The 18,742-nt window shown below is 37.7% G+C and overlaps 1 protein-coding gene across 3 annotated transcripts in view; it reads right to left on the minus strand.

The window, feature by feature from the left end:
• The window catches only part of LOC120739944 (ALK tyrosine kinase receptor-like), a 352,648-nt gene that overhangs the window by 167,464 nt on the left and 166,442 nt on the right, over positions 1 to 18,742 (minus strand). Inside the window, exon 3 of one of the 3 annotated variants that reach the window (XM_040041948.1) lies at positions 14,459 to 14,623. In XM_040041948.1, coding sequence (XP_039897882.1) covers positions 14,459 to 14,623 — 165 coding nt within the window. Of the gene's footprint in view, positions 1 to 14,458; positions 14,627 to 18,742 lie in introns of all 3 variants that reach the window. The other 2 variants (XM_040041947.1, XM_040041949.1) reach the window with 2 other exon arrangements.

Here is an 18,742-nt window from a genome sequence, read left to right on the forward strand (position 1 = left end):
GCAAAGGATTACATATCCACAGATGAATGCTTTAACCCTGAAGTGCAGCAAAAGACAAAAAGCCCATGAGCCTGGGCTCAATTACAGCCACAGGCAATGGAGCCCTGTTGTCTTCCATACAGTAGAATAAGTGTTCAAAGTACAGAAAATTATAAATGGATTGTGAAACTTGCACAGCACAGAGGCTGCAAGGGAGACCATACTGAGAGTGGACAAGTGTTAGAGCTGGAGTTCCTTTCAAAATGTAACCTTCCACTAGTGCTGAAATGCCAGTGGCATCTTTCTTCCAGGGTTTCCTGTAATCATTGTACAGAGGGGTGCAGGTTAATGTGATTAGCAGCACACGTTTACAGTCAGTACAGTGTACAGAGTACCACTGTGCTCCAGTTGGGAACCTTGGTTTGAGGTATAGATCATTAGAGCACTGCAGTAAAACAGGCACAGTTTACAATATAGTGCAGTGGCCTAATATTCAATTGTTCACTTGAAGCCTTAAATATTTGCTGCTACCAAATACGACCAAATTTGCTCCTGCTCCCTGCTCCAGATATTCTATATCCAAATATTTTACTACTTATTTATGTTACTATACAAACATCAATTGCTGGATTCGTTTATCATCTATTAGCGTAATTTTGAGGCACTTGAGTAATGCCATCTGTACGGCTTTTACTTGGTGGTAAGAGGAATTATGTTTTACTTTTACTGCACTGTCATAGCCATGACCTAAAGCTCTCTTTTTAATACATTCTATTTCCCTGCATTTTAAGCATTGAAGTACAGTGATTGTGTGGTTCAACTTACACTTCAATACTGCACCTGAGTACCTCCTGTTTCTAGACAGAGGGAGCTCAAGGTGCTCCTGTTGCTGTGTTAACACTAAGCCTTTTTTTTGATGTGGGGTATGATTACATTAGAATCTTCTTTCTCCACCTCTCTAATGTGTTTGTCAAGCTTGTGAAGCATCAGAAACATGGCCTTGTTCGAAAATCTCAAGAGAGGGAAAGGCACTCAGTCATGAGGTGGCAAGCTCGTCTATGATGTATCGAACTACAGTGTCCTTAGACTATTTTTCTGTCACTACTGACTGGCAAAGAACAGGGTCTTCTCTTTCAATTTTTTTTTCCCATGAGTTTATTTCAGAGTTTCATATTTCAGAATAACGTATCAACTATGGATCTTAAAATACCCAGTTTCTGTTTGATCAATCTCCCCTTACAGCCTTTAGATCCTTAGAAGTTTAGTTCTGAGCACTTGTTTGGGCAACATCTGTGTAAAACTCCCCAGACACTAATGTCAAAGATCATCACTAGTGATAAGAACAGTGGAAAAGGCCACAGCGCCTAAGCCCTAAGGCATGCATCAGGTCAGGACTGTGGCCAGTAGCAAGCTCATCCTTTTTTGACATTCATAGGACTGCGAACAGTAAATACTATCAACTCCGGTTTGACTGGAATGTCCTGAGGCATCATAGGAGGAACACTTGGTGCAAAGGATATTAACTATGGCTCATGCCAGCTTTGCATTGTGTGTCTTTTTCACAGGACACCGAAAAGGCAGTAGACACCAATATAACCATTGCTTACCACTGCATGTCCTACTTGCTAGATTTGGCCTCCTGCAACCTGCATCACTTTGCCTTTAAGCAGCAGAACAAGACTTGCAGATCCAAAAGTAGCAAGAGAGACGAGAGAGGCTTTTCAAGGCAAATTGTGAACACCTTCTATCTTCTATACAAGCAACATTAACTGAAAATACACCATGGTCAAATAAACCAGAAGGCTCCTTTAAAGAATGCGGCATGTGCTTTAAATCATCGGTTGAGTGTGTAAATTAACAAGGTTTTACTGCAGGTGGGATTATTATAACTTCTAAGAGACTGATCAATGAACACAGAAAAACTAGAGAACTTATCAAGCTCGACTTCAGTATACTTTACAAATAGTGTTCCTCTGAGCTTGTGACTGCAGAGAATGGCCCCTTTAACACAAACAATGCGTCATAGTTTGCTTTGATTTAGGTGTTTAATACATAATCTGCAGAGGAGCTCAGAGGCTGGAAAAGCTGTCTCTAAGCAGCATTTGACTTTTTCTAGCGAAGTTGATGACAGTAAATAACAAACCAGTGAAGTATAACAAATGAGATGCGTTTCTGTACACATACACAAACAAAGGCGCATGCACACAAACTCATGATTTTAATTAATTCAACCATGACAAAGTAATTCGTCAGAGGAGGGAAGCACAGTTTTAATGCATTTTTAAAGTCAAGAGTTGTTCTTTTGTCTGTTAACTAATTTTAATCCCCTCTTTGCTTAGGCTAACGCAAACAAGTAAAAAAAAAAATCCATTATAACGGTAACTCTGATTCACACAAATATAATACCTTTTAAAAACAAGCAAGAAATACTAACTGAAGAATCAAATAAAGAAACTAGTCATTGTACACTAGGAAATTAAAATCATTATGAGTTGCAGTTCATAGTCTGTGGAGCCAGAAAGGGCCATATTTAGTTGAGCGGGTTGAGTGCTAAGTAGTTAAAAAATGAATAGCATACAAACAAAATGCTGCTGTGCAATTTTACTCATCTAAAGTGGAGCACAGTGCAACTGACCATACAGCAACCATTTGTCAGATAATTCCTGAAAACAAAAATCCTCCAAAAGACTTTGTGACCCCAATTAGATGAGATAAGACATTAGGTCTTAATCTCAGAGGCAGCTGCTTCAACCTGTTTTGCCAACCACCTGTTAGTCACAAGAATCCTAATTATAAAAATTATAAGTTAGTATAAAAGACCATCCAACTGCAGTTGTTGGTGGTGAGGGTGGTTATTTCTCAAAGAAACCTGGCTGTAACCGTATCTATTTTGATCTTTTAACAAGGGTGTGTATAGGTGTTAGTTTTGCTTTTGGAGCCTCAAGTGGCCATTCACTGAACTGCAGTCTTTACACTTCTGCACCGGCTTCATTTTCAGTACTGCGCTGACACTGGTTTGTAGTTTCTTTAGACGATATCATGATAGTTTTAGTATGACAAAAAAGGATCTCTGATAGTTTCTGCTTTCGCAGCCTTAGGTGGCCTGAGGTGCTTCTTCATGTGCAGAGGTGTTGCTATCAAAAGAAAAACCTTAGCACAGCCTTACAGGATAATGGCAAAGGACTAAATTTTGTTAATGACAAAAATGTTTGAAATGTTAAAACTGGAGCCCTTTAAACAACAGATTTTTTTTTTATTATTAAAATAATTACTTTCTGCCCGGCTGGTGTCACAAAGGCATTCGTTATGCTGAAACTGATAGCATAATGTTTAATTATTCCGTCTATGGGTCACTTCACCAGCACATTTATTTCTTCGCTTCTGGACTGATTCTTATATGTGATAGACTCTCAACAGTAGTCAAAATAATTTTCTTTCATTTTTCCAGTCTTTGCATTTAATCTTACCTTCTTTACAAGCTTGATCACTTATAAAATCTGCTCTTAGTTTTGAAACATTTGTCTGTGGGGCTGTTATCTCCCTTCCCCTGCATTCCTTATCAGTGGTGTTATTACACTGTTTTCTGCACCGCGAAGGGAAAGAGAAAAGTCAGTGAATTCAAACAGTTTCAAATCACACTGCCGTGCTGCCTAAAAACAGACCATAACTTATCGGCACATTCAGTATGTGGAAAAAAAAACAACAACCTTTGGACCAGATTGTAATATCATGAAACGATGACATCCAAACAAGGCAGCATCTTTTCTTCTTTTCCCGTTTTTCTATATAGAGTTTGTGGCACACAAGTAGAGATAGTGGATTTTCACTCTAGTTCATAATTTTTTTTTAAAGCTTTATTGTGATTTTTAGAGTAAGACGAGTGCAACATTTTGCTGTTGAAGATAGTAAACCAGGGATGAATAAGCTAGGCCAAGGGGTAACATTTGTCACTGAGCTTATGTGTCTTAATCTTTGCTTCGAAATGAGAAGGAAAAATATGTGAAAAGCACGAGACCTGCAAGCAAGTTTGGAAACGTAGAAAGGTCTCTGATGTGAGATGCTTCAAAGAAGTAGCAGGAGAACTAGAGCAAAGTTAGAACACTGTTCAGCGAGACACCTGTGAAGCCTTCGGGGAGTCACCATCAAGAAAGCTCAATTAATCAAAGGTAATACAGCTTCGGTGCAGGTGGAAGACTAAATTAATTCTGGCAATAACCCTACAGCCATCTAACACCCCAACATGATTTCACCACAGACCTCCAGGAAGTTTTCTCATCTGCTGCTCACACAGTTTACCTCAACAGTATAAACTGGCAAAGCTCTAGTGCACATTTTATGTAAGTCCAGGTAATTCAATGGATGAATGAGAGCCTGAGCCAGCTTTCCCTGTGTTCAGGTCAGGATCAATAAGCAGACTGATTGAGTAAGCGCAGATATCTTGGCAGCAGGCAGGATATGGGTATGGGATTGAGTATGGAGGACATCGGCCTTCAAGAAACCAGTCAATCTGACTTTTAAGAATCGATGATCCACTCAATGGTAAATGAGGAGCATCTGCCAGTTAAAATAAGTAAGCCTAATATCATAGAACCTCTCTGACTTTATAGCAAATAAATAGAGGACTTACTGATTTAACGGGGCTCTGATTTTTACTTCTACTGGAAAAATGGGGGGTTCTCTAATGCTCATTAAACATGCCATCATTAATCACAGTGTTCTGAATGTTGTGGTATTAAAATAACTGCCGCCATGTACTGACTTAACGGTCAAAGCAACCATATTATCACAAGTTTATAATGCGTATCACAAGGGGCAGTAAAGATAGATTGGCTGGATAATTTGAGGCTTCTGGTCCCTTAAGGCATTTATAATAAGAATCACAGGAGACAGGCTCAGTTACAAAACAATATACCTATAAATACGTACACAACGCAACACACGTCAGGATGTCAGCCACACAACATAAGTATGCTAATTGGATAGTCCACGGACTGTATCCTAATTACATAAAAATGAATGCTGAGATAATGAGACTTTTTTTTGTCTTCGAAAGGTACGCTGTACTTGTAATTGCTTTCTTGTGTTTTATTTGTCTTTTAACTGTAGTTCATTAAACGTGCAGGAGTGAAAGAATAGAGAATGGCAGCATCTTCTTAGCTTATGCAGGTAATTATTATCCAGGGAGATAGTTTGCCAGGAGTGCCAGCCTATGATTAAGTGAGGAACTGATGAAGTCAACAGAAGTCAACAAAGAGTGCATGAATGTTTCAACGTTTAAGGTTTCTTTTCCTTTTTCTGCCTCACAGTACTAACACGTAATAAGGCCTATTACTCTACGAATTGTTTTGCAAAAAATATCAGCTTCCCACATAGCAGCCAAGAAATTTTTAAGCCATGAAGAGGTGATGAGCTAATTTTGATGTTATATTGGGCCAAGGTAATTAACTTGGCCAGAGCAAGAATATTCTATTGAAACAACATGTCAAGGAAAAAAATTGGTGAGCTTAATCTAGCACCGATACACTCTGTTGACCTTGCTTTTATAGAGCAGGGCAGTTCATTATAGAAGCAGGGTCGAAGGTGGGTCATTTGCTGCCATATTGACAATGACTGGAACGATTATTGGGTTGGACATATTTGAACGTGAAGATAGAAGGGAAACGGCACACTCAGTGAACCAGGACTTCAAGGTTAACACTTAAAAAGTGGTATTTCAATGCCTCTCTGGGCTTGATGACGCAGTAAATTCTAGGTCCATAAAAGCCCTCAAGGTGTACTCATTGATGAAAACAGAAACACAACCTTGTCTAATCTTTAGCAGCTCATTAGCAGTGAGTTATCAAATAGAAAAATATAGTGGTTAAAAATGAAGCAGGCAGAAAGGACTGGAGGGGCTGGGAGGAGGACCTCTCTCCAACTTAACAGAGTTCTCTAGCCAATCCTAAGGACTGTGACATCACGGCAAAGTGGAAAAACAAAATACAGACATATAATGACAATACAAACGAAACGTCTTTCAGCTGCTTCCATTTTCGCAGCAGATGGCTCCACATCTTTGATTTGGCAGATTCCCATTTTGCACTCACATACAGAGCCAGTATCTCACACTTATTATATGTTTCATTGTGTTTACCCTCCTATATCCAAAAAAGCCTTCTACATTTCACACATTGCCTTTCTTGTTTTGCTCAGTTAGCCATCTAGCCTGTACTCCTCAGCACAATGAGTACTGAACAACTGAACCAACAGCACAGTACTGCCTGTACCTCACAGTTGAGAGTGTTTTCACACTTGGATCTTCGTGCTGTAATCAGCTCTCTCCAAGTTTAGACTAGCATGTCTGTTATATTTGGTATGTTTATACCAAACAATCCAGATTCAGTTATTAGGTAGTGAAAGCTACCTGTACAAAACCCAGGAAGTGTACTGCTGCTAAAGATAAAACATCCATTATTCAACATTCTACCATTTATCACACTTTAAAGTGGTTTTCTACTGTTCCAGTCACCTTAGAAAATTGTATTTAAATCTTAAAACATGCATCTGCTTTCGTGACAGGTGAGGTGTGAATACAGAGAAGTGTTGAGTGTCTTCATTATCTCATATCAAATACAAAAGAAGCATTAACATACATTAACTCTCTCTCTCTGTATATATACACACACTGTCTGACTCTTTATACATTTATAAATAAGAAAAGGTAATCTGCTCCTTCTGACATTAGCCTGCTAAAGTGTGCTTTGTGCTCTTTTTTGACTGCCTATTTATTCTCCATTTATTCATTAATGTGTATGTGCACAACATGAAGCATAGAGTCTAAAGAACAAAGCAAGCTGGGTTCATATATTTCATTTGATGTCACCAAGGTCCCTCTGGAAATGAGTAAGTGGCCTTGTATTACTTTTAACTTAAACTGTTTATATCTATAGATGCTCTTGGCTCCCCAGGTGTTAGTTGCATTTTAAATAGCATGCCCTGATTTTGTGAGATTAGTGGGAGTTTGGACCTTGGAGGAAAAAAAACTCTCTTTAATGAAGTTTTTATTAAAATTAATGAATACCATTCCAAAACTAAACTAGATGTCGAAAGATAAAGAGCCATAGAAAGGGAAAAAATGTAGTTTCCTTTCTATGCTTTTGCAAAAATGTCATTTTCCTTAAGTATTTAAAGTTCTTATAGTTACTACCTCAGGTTTGAAATGCAACAATAAACCGTCCACCAGTTTGAGGTGTGTATATTCCAGATGAACTTAAGAGCCAAGAGATTGCCATTGTGTCACGAATCAGAGCACAGGTCAAGATCATTTCCATGGTACTACACAAAACCCAGACACATCCTTTCTGCACTTCTTTGACTTTCAGAAGGCAGGATGTGTCTTTTCATACATGCATTAAAGGAGGGTTTATTAAGAACAGAAGGTCATGGGTCAGAAATGTCAGTGTCTAACAAACAGTATTCCCACTATTGATTTAATCTGCAAACTATGTGATCTAAGTTTCCTGGTCACGCAAACTTTTACTGGCAAAAAACTGTTAAATTCTTAACACCGAGCTCTTCTTTAATTTTAGATAGAACCACACAAAAGTCTAATAGACCAAGTGTCTCGTCACAGAGGCAGACATTTTTTCATGTGCCCTGGTTTTTTGCTATACTTAACAGGTCAAGCTGCAGATGGAGGGGCCAAACCCAAAGCACAGTCTTGCTTCAAATGCCAGGGCTATTACATTTCAGCTACAAAATGGATAAGTAGAACAAATTGCCTCTCATCCAAAGTAATGGTTCATAATTATTTGCTCAGAAAAGAAGGGCTCTGGGTGCAGAAAAAAGGCATTGGGTGGCTTTCCTATGTGCCTGGCAAGTGGACCATTGATGTGTATAGATGCAATCTCACTGGGTAGAGGTGAAAGCAACTGTGCAATAACAAGTTTTTTCTGGCTCAATTTAAATCAAACTTTAAGAAAGTTTATATGGAGTTTCTAATAAAAAAGATCACACACACCATTCTTTACTATTTCTTATCTGGTAGACTGTGCAAGGAGCAGAGTCAACCCAGAGCTTTCGGTCTTTATGAAGAGGCTCAGGAAGGTATTCCCAGTACGCCTCACTGAGTCATTGCAAAAAGCACTTTAAAGTTTGCGGTCAGTTATGTTCAAATGTCCTCAAGCTGCTGTCTTTCCTTTGCCACATTGCTTACAGACATTTAGCATCTAAGCCAAAAAAGCTTGTTGCTAAAATGTGAATAAGGACTCAATTGCAAGCCAACCATTGGGTTATCCAGGATCACCAAAACAAAACTTCAACTAGGCAGCAATACAGAAGGATTTCAATCTTATTGTAAAAAGAAAAGGTATATTGCTACTTATGTTCCCCCTTCTCGTGTCTATGGAGTTGCCTTGTGGTGTCAGGCACCAACATTTTAGCCACTATAAAGATACAGCCACTCAAAATTGCCGCTTTCACCCAAAGGTCAGCCAGTATTAGTTCTCAGTATTATTGTGAGGTCTTTACCTTATAATATAAAGCACATTAAGGCCACTGATTTAATTTGGTGCTATACAAATATAACTGAATTGAATTCCACAGTCTTTTGATAGCTTTCATTGTACACCTCTTTAGCCATTAAAATTAAAATCTTATAGGTAAGCTTTGAAAACATAAATGAAATGGATAAAACTTTACAGTCAGTTTTACCATTCAGACTTTTTGCACAGCAAATCACCAAAACTATTTCCAGTACTTCATTCATCCATTTCAGTCTAATGTAATAAACAGACACAATTTCAAGGAAAATGAAATACAGAAAAACAATATTCTTGCACACAAGCTTCCTTAAAGATCCTACACCCACTGTGGAGGTTATGTCTGAGATGGGCAGAACTTTTTTGTTGTTTGCTACGTTGTTACTTCTTCAGACCTCTGTTTGAATTATGAGCATGTTCTTCATTTTTTCTGTTAGTTTTCAACCGAATGTTTTGATTTATTCTTTAGATTTCTTAAATCTTAGAAGTCTTAAATTGTGCAAAAGTCTTGAGCGACCCATAATTTCTCTATATTTTACATAAGATAGGCCAGACTTTCACCTAGTTTTTATTCCAAGTGTTTTTCAGGCTTTATGAAGGTATTTCAAGTTGTTTGGACATTGGCTGCTTTTTAAGTCATTTTCAGTCCCATCCTCGTACCTTAGAGGGGAATGTTTTTTCAAGCTCTTTTTAATTTAAGTTAACCCGCCAGTGTTAACTTGATAGATGTGGGTGGGTGTGTAACTTATCAGCTGTTTGGGCTTTAGAAATGTAAGACAGAACCAAGCAAGCAGAAGCAAACTCGTGTTGTCTTCATCAAAACTGGACATTAGAGGACTACCAAAGAATGCAGTCTATACTACTATGTGAACTCCATAAATGTAAGGGTTTCCTACTTGACATTCAGTTTTTGTTGCTACTGTTGAAACCTTCAATTTGTTTCAAGGAGTACATGCTCTCACAGTTACCCCAAGATAAAAAAAAGAAAAAAGACTGATATTCTGGTGTTGGAGTTTTCAAGCTGAAAATTGTTTCTCTGACTGAGCAGATCTAAATAAACTAAACAGGCATATTCTGGCTTGTCCATCCATTAAGTAAAATTACTTCTGCATATTTTTAAGTTATAGTTTGGAGATGTTTTAACAACAGTTTTAGTAAAATACTCTTGACTACTTTTAAAAACAAGGTTTTAACAGTATTCAGATAAATATTTTGTGATTAATTGTGTTAAAGGACAAAACACATCAATGGCATTCACTAAGAGAGTTTTCCAGACAGTTTGATATGGAGGGGTTGCTGCTTGAAGGCTCATATTTCAAAATCATTAAGAGTTTCAGTGTAATGCAAATGAAGCGCGGCAGCTGAACACCAAGCACTAAAATGAGAAAAGCAAAAAACCCTCATTTGAACTTTATAATAAAGTTGCTTGAGGGTGGTCAAAGGTGGTAGGAAATATTATTTTATTCCTCTATGGCACAGCTTTGATGATTACTAGAAACTATTGTTGACAGAGGTCAGTGTGGGTACGCTGACAGGTAAGACGCAACAAAGCCCCACTACTACTATTAACTGCTCACTACCAAGAACACATCACATACACCTGCCATTTTGCAGTTGCCAAGTCATCTAACCGTGGAAATTTTGCCCTTGTCAAAGTCAGGGAAAATAGGCAAGCTTGAGGATATGACAGCTTCCAACACACTGACGTCAAAGCACGACACTTTCTGCCCACCTCTTGACAGCTGCCATTGTCAAATAATAATCAATGTTATTCACTTCACCTGTAGGTGGTTTTAGTGTTGTGGGTGATCAGTGTACACTGACAGCGTTTCCCTTTACCTTTATATAAGATTAGGACATTGGCTTCTCTAAGCCAGAGCCAAGCTCCCACTACATTTTTGCCCATTTATCCAGAACCTTATAATGCCGAGCCCAGCTAAGGAAATTCAGATGACTTCTAGAGTTGGCAAATGACAGACAGCCTCAGGGCCACTCTATTACAAACAAACAAATCAACTGCTCCAGCAAACAGCGTCCTACCAGATATTTCCTCCTGCCAGTCAGCTCACAGCTCCAACTCATGTTTCTCTATTCTGTGTGAGAGAGCGAGAAATCAATGTGTAATCATATTCACACTTTCTTTGGCAGGAGACATTGGGGGCAGACATGGAATTGAGACGACCCACTCTACACAGAAAGGGGAGGCATTCAAATCATTTTTGTCTTCGTTTCGCCTCTTCTAAAAGGGTCTTGATTTAAAATCTGTATAGTGCGCTACAGAGGTGACTCATTTTCAATCAACCCAATTAGCGTCACAGAAGAAGCATTTGGTGGAGAGAATTTGGTTTGACTGAGTGGATGTAAATACCTGTGGCTTTACCTCTCTCCACAGTTGCTGCTGCATGTCAGGACTTGTTAACCATCCACTGTGCAAAAACACTTTCCTTTGCCTTCTCACAACAGAAAGAGCTAATGTGTCAAACCAATCCATGATTAGTGCAGATTTTTCTTGATCTGTATTTGAAGGATTGTCTTTTATCTCGACTGCCCTGCCAAGTGTACTATTGCCTCATAATGCTGTTATGTGGCCCACACTGACGCCTCAGGGGAGGAGCAGGGTGCACTGCACAGTAACATAATGATAATGACTATTTGCGCATTTAAGCCACGTTTCGTTTCACAAATTTACCTCCACCAAAGCCCAGCACAAACTACAATGCAAAGCAAGATTCAGACACCCTTCCATCACACTGGCCTCTCCACAGAACTGAGACACAGAGCTGTCAGTTTTTCATTTGTTTCAAGTCAAAAATATTTAGATCACCTCTCAAAAGCAGAAAAAGAAAGACAAGTGAACAAACCACAAGTTTTGGGCCATTTACACAACGCCCACCAGAGTATTTCTATAACTAAAAGCCAGAGATGCTCCTGTCAGAGCAACACACCAGCAATGTTTTCCAATACTATCTTGTGAACAATTTTACCATTAAACTGTCACCAGGATAAAAAAAAAAAAAAAAGTGCAGACAGATCTATGTATTCTGAACTGAATGTGTCAATAATTCTGTTTTTTGGGAGGTAAATTAAATGTATCTGCATTGTCAAATAAACAAAGAATTCTAGTTAGTTAGCCTCAAAGGCTAACTCATCAGTTAGCCTTTAATGGCCAGTTTCACAGTGGTGTGGTGGTTAGCATCAATGCCTTACAGCAAGAAAATTCCCAACTGGACATCCTGGCCAGCTGTGGCCTTTAGTTGCACGGAGCGTATCCTGCACAGGGTTACCCTCTGGCTATTCAAGTATCCTTCCACATTCCAAATTGGAATTGGGTTAATTTGTCATTTTAAATTGACAGAAAGCATCATGTGAGTGTGAGTGGACATCCGTTTCTCTGTTAGTAATGTCATGGGCTGGCGACGTGCTCAGGGTGTACCCCACCTCTCACCCCATGACAGCTGGGTTAGGCTCAAACCCCAACACTCCCCTCCTAAACCCTAAATTGGATAAGTGCTTATGAAAATAACGCATAGGCCAGGTTCAAAAATGTACTTCACATTGATATTGGAGTCAGTTTTAAATATGTAGGTATATCTAAAATTCACTTGATAGTTTGGCTAAACAAATGTGTAAGATGTAGGAAAGGCTCATTTCGTCCTCCATGTGGGCATTCCTGTAATGATGTGATGTAAAGTGAAGTCTGCAGTCACAGTAGGAATGTTCTAGCAGTATTATCATTTTTTTTATTCTACTTTATTCTTTGCACAACAAACAACATTAATTATTTATCACTGTATACAGCACATTGGAATATACATAGAAAAGTATTATTAACCATATTTTCAGGGTTGCTGGCCTTGGCTGCTTATAACCTCAGTGTTTCCTCATCTCGTCTCTTAACAACTTAAAGCTAAATACTAGCATCACTGGATAAAAGGCTGTGCGTTTACAAGCTTCGAAGTTTAACATCTTACAGTGGATGAATGAGGTACTGTAGAAAACAGCTCTTGCAATTCCACAGATCATAGCCATTAAGTATTCATCCCTTATTTCCATCTCTTTTAAAAAGTGCCAGTGAAATATGTGGAGACAGCAGCTCACCCAGCTCAATTATTCACAATACGCCAACTGCATTGTGGCTAACTGAGGGGTTGAACATGATTATGCACATATATTTCCTTTGTACTCTGCATTGCCTTCCTTCAATCACGATCAGCTTTGTTTACTGTTTTCTTTTGGTACATGCAAGCACAACTTAGCTTTGGATGCTAAATGGGTCATGAAGACCGCTACAAAGATCTGATGTCCCATTAATTATACTGAGGCGTATCATATACGTTTTTAATTTAATCCCACTGATCTTTAAAGTTAACTTAAAAAGAATCATTCCAGGAAGGATGAAAACCATGTTTTGGTGATATGTTTTATAATCTAGGCCTATTAAAAATCTATTAAAGAAAATCCTGGTTGGTGAACGTTAACAGGGCTTCACCTGCTGTATTGCAAGTATCAAAAATAAACAGTAAATTAGTATCACAGTGACAGCACACATTTTGAACTGAAAAACTGGAATTCCTAAATTCTGTGTGTAAATTTAGTTTTGATTCCTTCTTTCTTTTAAAGTACTTTCAGTTTGTATGTTGGTCAAATATTTATTTCAAAGCTGAGTAAAGAAATATTTTAGAAAAGATTATTTAACCTAAAAATCACAGTTTCTATATTTTATATTTCTATATTTTATCTGTAAATAAGTTTGTAATTCTAAAAATATGAAATCAACGATCCACTTATTGAAATTACCATCATTTTTTACAAGCGTTATTAATGTGAATAAAAATGATGTGACCATCATTTCACAACATCACTATCCCTTTAAAAGCATTGAATGTTTTCAAACACTCGAAAAGCAAAATTCTAAACCCTGTTTATATGCATTCAGTAATGAATGATATATGAATATATAATTTTTGTAATTTCAAAGAAATAAAAATAGTAAAGTAATATGTACGTTAATAAACTATATCCTACTCTCATTTGACAAACTTTGTTTAAGTGTCTTCTGATTAGTTGAGCAAGGTGAAAAGGATTTGCAGAGCCGGTTGCTGGTTTTTACAGTATTACTAATTAATTAATTAGTATTGTTCCATTAACCTGTGCAAAAAACTGTAACTCAGGCACGCATCTGGATAAATATGCATCAAACCACTGACAGTATTAATGATTTATTTGCCAAATGATACGCAGTAATTAGTCCTGGTTTACCAGTAACAGATATCAAAGAACCCAGTGTTATTTTTATTCACCATCTTGTCCCGTTTCTACTATACCAACTCTAGCTTTAACCAACACATGCACTCATGCACCCTCTGCCTTCATTTACAGCTTAAGCTAGATGTACAAGACAGACATCAATCATTTCTATAGTCCACTCACTCTTACTGCTTCCTTTTATGAGTCAATACATTTCACTTTTCCAATTTCATCCAACGGTCCACCCATCTGGTCTCAGACTTGTAGCTCATCATAGGAAAAAAACATTTAAGGAAATAAATAGACGCTTCTGCCTCCCTCCATTTCACCATCACCTCAGGAGATAAGATGAAAGAAACTGTTTTCTCATCTTCCAAGGTATGAAAATGAATGATGCCGGAGGATATGGAAGATTTGAAGGCAAGAGCCTACAAGATGTCGCTGAATACAGGCTCAGTGAAGTGTACTCTGCTTTTTACACCACTTATTTGTTGGGTTTAAAATATAAGATTCAAAGTGAGATCGTTTAGGTACCCGTTTAAAGGAAGATTCCAGTAAAAATCTAAGGATACATGTCATTCATAACAAACAAAACCCATAATTAAAGGTGGATAATTACATGTTGTTTATGATGTTAAACATGAGCCAAAAGTAGACAGCTAGATAAAGTTTGTTGAAAAATGAAATTCCCCTGCAACGGGGGAAGGTGATACCTTCGTTCTTACCTTCCTCCCAACCCTGGGGACTTCCTGACTTCTTAACACTTTTCTCATTTCTCTCGTCACGCAGGTCCCCTGCAGCCACAATACTCCACGTAAACTCTGGGATAGCCTCCAAGTGCTGGTCACATGCTTTGCTATGGCCAGAGCACTGGCGATCTGCTGAAATAAGAGACATTCACATTAACATATTGGCCCTAGTAACCTGTGTCATTGTTAATATCTACAAAATAGATATGAAAACATTCATGTTAATGGCGAATCTTGATGCTCGCTCTAATGTAATGTTATTAATCTAAACTCTCAAGGAAAGGAAACTGATGGACCCAGCAAAAATATTTGTGCAAGTGCTCAAATAATGAGTGGTTTAGAATATAAAACACATCAAAACACCTTGTTTAGTCCGATAAGCAAATGGAACATTTAATTACACAAACCGCCAGGGGGAAAAAAACCCTTCAATGAAATAAACAGAATGTTCCTCGTTCCTCCTATATTTGTTCTTTTCTGATTTAAAATATACACAGTTCTTAAAACCACGGTGCTGCTGCTTTACAGTAACTCATGCATAGCCTCTAAGCCTTACCCTTCTCCCTGTAAAACCATTTTTAAACCAGTTTTGTTAAGGTTTAAGGTTTCTAGGTAAGATAGAGATTTTTTTGTAATAAATGAGCAAATCTTTATTTATTTTATTCAAACCAAAACGTAACATCCTCAATGACAGCCTCTCTTTTGGTGTAAATCGCCTTTGTCTGGCATAGAGTTGAGTGTAGTAGTACTTAAGATGCTATTGTTGTAATATCACAGAAGTCTTCTTAAAGAAATTACTCATATAGAATATTAAGGGTCAGCTGCTCTCCCACTCATCCTTCCTCTGTCTCTATCTGTCCTTCACTGCCTGTGGACAGACCACATGCGGGCTCATCCCCGTGGTTTCGAAAATCACTTTTTCAGAGGACTTGGTCACATTCAGATGACTTTTCATACACAGTACTGGGAGATGGGAGGTAAAGTGTTGCATAACCGTTTTTTATGTTGTTTTTTTTATTATTATTATTATTCCTACACGTTTCTACCATATTTGCTTTAAAAAAAAAATAACACAAAAACATAAGAGTGGAAGATCGAGTCAGTCAGTACATGAAATTCATAAATTTTTATAACAATCACATCAATCCTCAGAATATCTTGTGCTTGTTTAAGACATCTAGAGCTTTTTTACCAAAACACAAATAGAAAGAGAAGAGAAAAACTATGGTGCAGAGAATTGCAAAAAAACCTAAACAAAAAAAAAAAAAAAAAACACCTCGGGTAGCTGACAAGGTGTGCTAAGAAAATGGCTTCATTTAGGGAGCTTGTAGGCGATGAGAAGGACAGTGGCTATAATGGATTTTTGGAGCTAACCCACTTATTTGGTGAGGTTCTGCCATTTTGGGGAGGTCTGGAAAAGGTCAATCCTGTTAGAACCTGGAGCATAATGAGCTGTCATGTTTCTGGTGCTGTTTGTTTTGGCTCTACAAGAAGGCTTAAGGAGAGCCTTTTGGTTGTTGACAACGCAAAAAACATACTGTTTCCTTATCTGGAGTGCAGACGTAGAGGAAGATATATGATATATGTCCATGCCTGCTGTAACATATACTCACTTGTTCTTCTTGACATCAGGTAATATTTCATAATGCATTTATCTCAATTTCATAGCATACATCTGCATCTCTTGAAAAATTATTTCTGCACAAGGGCAAACCTGGTGTCATCTTCATTTCCATAACAATGAGAAAAAGGTAAAAAAAAAAAAAAATGAGGAGTGAGCAGAGAGCAGGGGCTCTGTCATGTGTAGTGAACTATCTAAATTAACTGACTAAATGACAAAATACGTTTGTTAACGGTGTAGTTTTAGTGCCTGAGTCCTACAGCAGGTTAGAGCATTTGTGGTTTAAGTTAAAAAAATATTAGTTTCAGCCTTTAAAGGTAATTTTGGTAATATAAAAAAAAAATACAACCTTTCACTACAAAGTGGCAGCACTTCACCAGAAGGTTTTTGTGAAGTCTCCACTTGCTTCTGACATTCAAGTTAAAATCAAGTTAAAACCATATTCTGTGCTCTTCTGTCAAAATAGTAGTTTGGCTACGTTGTTTACAACATGTATTCTGCACAAATGTTCACGTAACACCAGCTCGAGTTACCTTGGAATGTGTCATGTCACTGAGTGCAGACTGCATGCTACATTGACTTGCTACAATTCGTGATTGAAAGCGGCATTATGCAATTTGGCTTTATTTCAGCTTCATTAGAAAGTACTCTGTAACACAGTACATAGATTTATTTGATATGGATTCAGAGCTGTTGTCTTAGAATGTTTTAGAAAGTCATTTTTTTATTAAGGGAAGCTTTAAAAAAAAGTCAAGAAAGGAGCAAAGAGTTCATGGTCAATTTCTACCAAATATATATTTTTAATTGGTCATCAGTTTTGCCTGTCAGGGGTGAAATATGCATAAATCCCTGCACTCCATTTCTTTCTTTTTTACACTAAAAGTCATGTGATCTTTGACACTCAATCCAGCAATCAAGTGATTACTTATACCGTAAAATCTGAAACAGTATGGAACTCACATGCATCAAATGGACTAGTTCTTCTACGACACTTTTCTATTCTCCTTGAGGACTCAAAGCGCTTTATACTACAAGCCTCATTCACACATGCACTTATTTCTATGTCTAAGTGCTTTCTATCTAACAGCCACACTCTGAAGGACACGTCAAGAGCAACTTGACGTTCTGTATCTTGCCCAAGGGTACTTTGGCATGCAAACTGTAGCAGCCAGGGATTGAACCAAGATGCTCTATAGGAGGTCATCTACTGTGTCAACAACATCAACATGACAAGCAATATTCCCTAAACAAGCAAAATGACAAGTAGCGTGATAGCTAGTTCATTCAAAACCCGAGAATTATGAATCCTGCTCTAAAATATAAGTTGGTATAAATAGGAAGTTATGGAGGTCCGTTTCATGTTGTACTTTTGTATCATCTGCACTCCACAATAAAGGACAAATGATAAAATCAGTAACACTTAGTCCACTATAAAATAAAGTAACACTAGAGAACACTAGTAACACTTTCCAATTTTGAGGTCTGGAGCAAATCCAAGACTGGTATTTTTTATCCACTCTATCAGTAAAAAGCTGCACAAAAAATAATAAAATAAAATAGAAAAAACACTAAATAAAAATTAAAATACTTGACTTGTTAAAGAAAAAAATGCAGTCGAATACAAATGACACACTCCCTTTTAACTTCTATATTTTTGTAACATTGTCATGATTGCAATTTTATATTTTGCTTTGGGCTATTTTTTTCTATTTGCAAACTGACTGAACTGAGCATGATGATGTCATGCTGAGGTCACTTCAGCGGCTGTAACTACAAGGTTGTTCAGAGATGCAGTTACACGCCTACAATGAAGACAGGCACAAGTGAAAACACTTACTTTTCCAAAGTTATTGTACTTTTTGTAGCCTTACTGTGCTGATATGTTGGAAACTTTCCCATTTTATGCCTGTCTGTCAGATATAAGGTATACTACACATTGACCCTAGAGCAACAACATTTACTTTTTCTCTTTAAGCATTTTTGTTCAGCTAATAAAACTTAGATTCCACCTCTTACACAGCAAAGCCTCGGTGTTAGCATCACTGCTACTTTCTGTCCAAGCCTAACAGAGTCTGTGTCACACAGATCAGCTGTATTTGTTCTTTTAGTTATACATATACAAATGAAACTAAAGCACTTCTAACGTTTCTGCATCTGCAGTAGGTAGGTTGGTGGTGGCCTTTTCTTTAATGAAAACCCAACAAGCATACTCAGTCTTTGTAAGCCAGCCAGTCATGCTCAGTGGAGAGCATTTTAAAACTGCTGACAATCCACGTACCTGGAAACAATGCTGAATAGCTTTTCCGAGCTTCTCTGTAAACACATTTTCATTTTGTTTTATACAGCGTTATATGACTGTGATAAGTGATGTGAAATACTGACTGTATATATGACTCTGGATGTAAAGGGAAGGTTAAAAAAATCCAAATGGCAGAAAAAAATACTTCAACAACAGAGTGAAACTACACAATAGAAAGTCAAAATGCTCGACACAGTACAGAAACTGTTAATGGTGGTTGAGTGGCTAGTGTAGTGCTCAACACGCAGTTTGACTTTCAGCAACAACTTTTAACAATGCTGATGTTTTTCTGTGGTCAAGATCATAAATACCTTACCAACAAAAATAC

This window comes from Simochromis diagramma, unplaced genomic scaffold, assembly GCF_900408965.1.
Source record: "Simochromis diagramma unplaced genomic scaffold, fSimDia1.1 OVJJ01000304.1, whole genome shotgun sequence".
NCBI classification, from domain to species: domain Eukaryota; kingdom Metazoa; phylum Chordata; class Actinopteri; order Cichliformes; family Cichlidae; genus Simochromis; species Simochromis diagramma.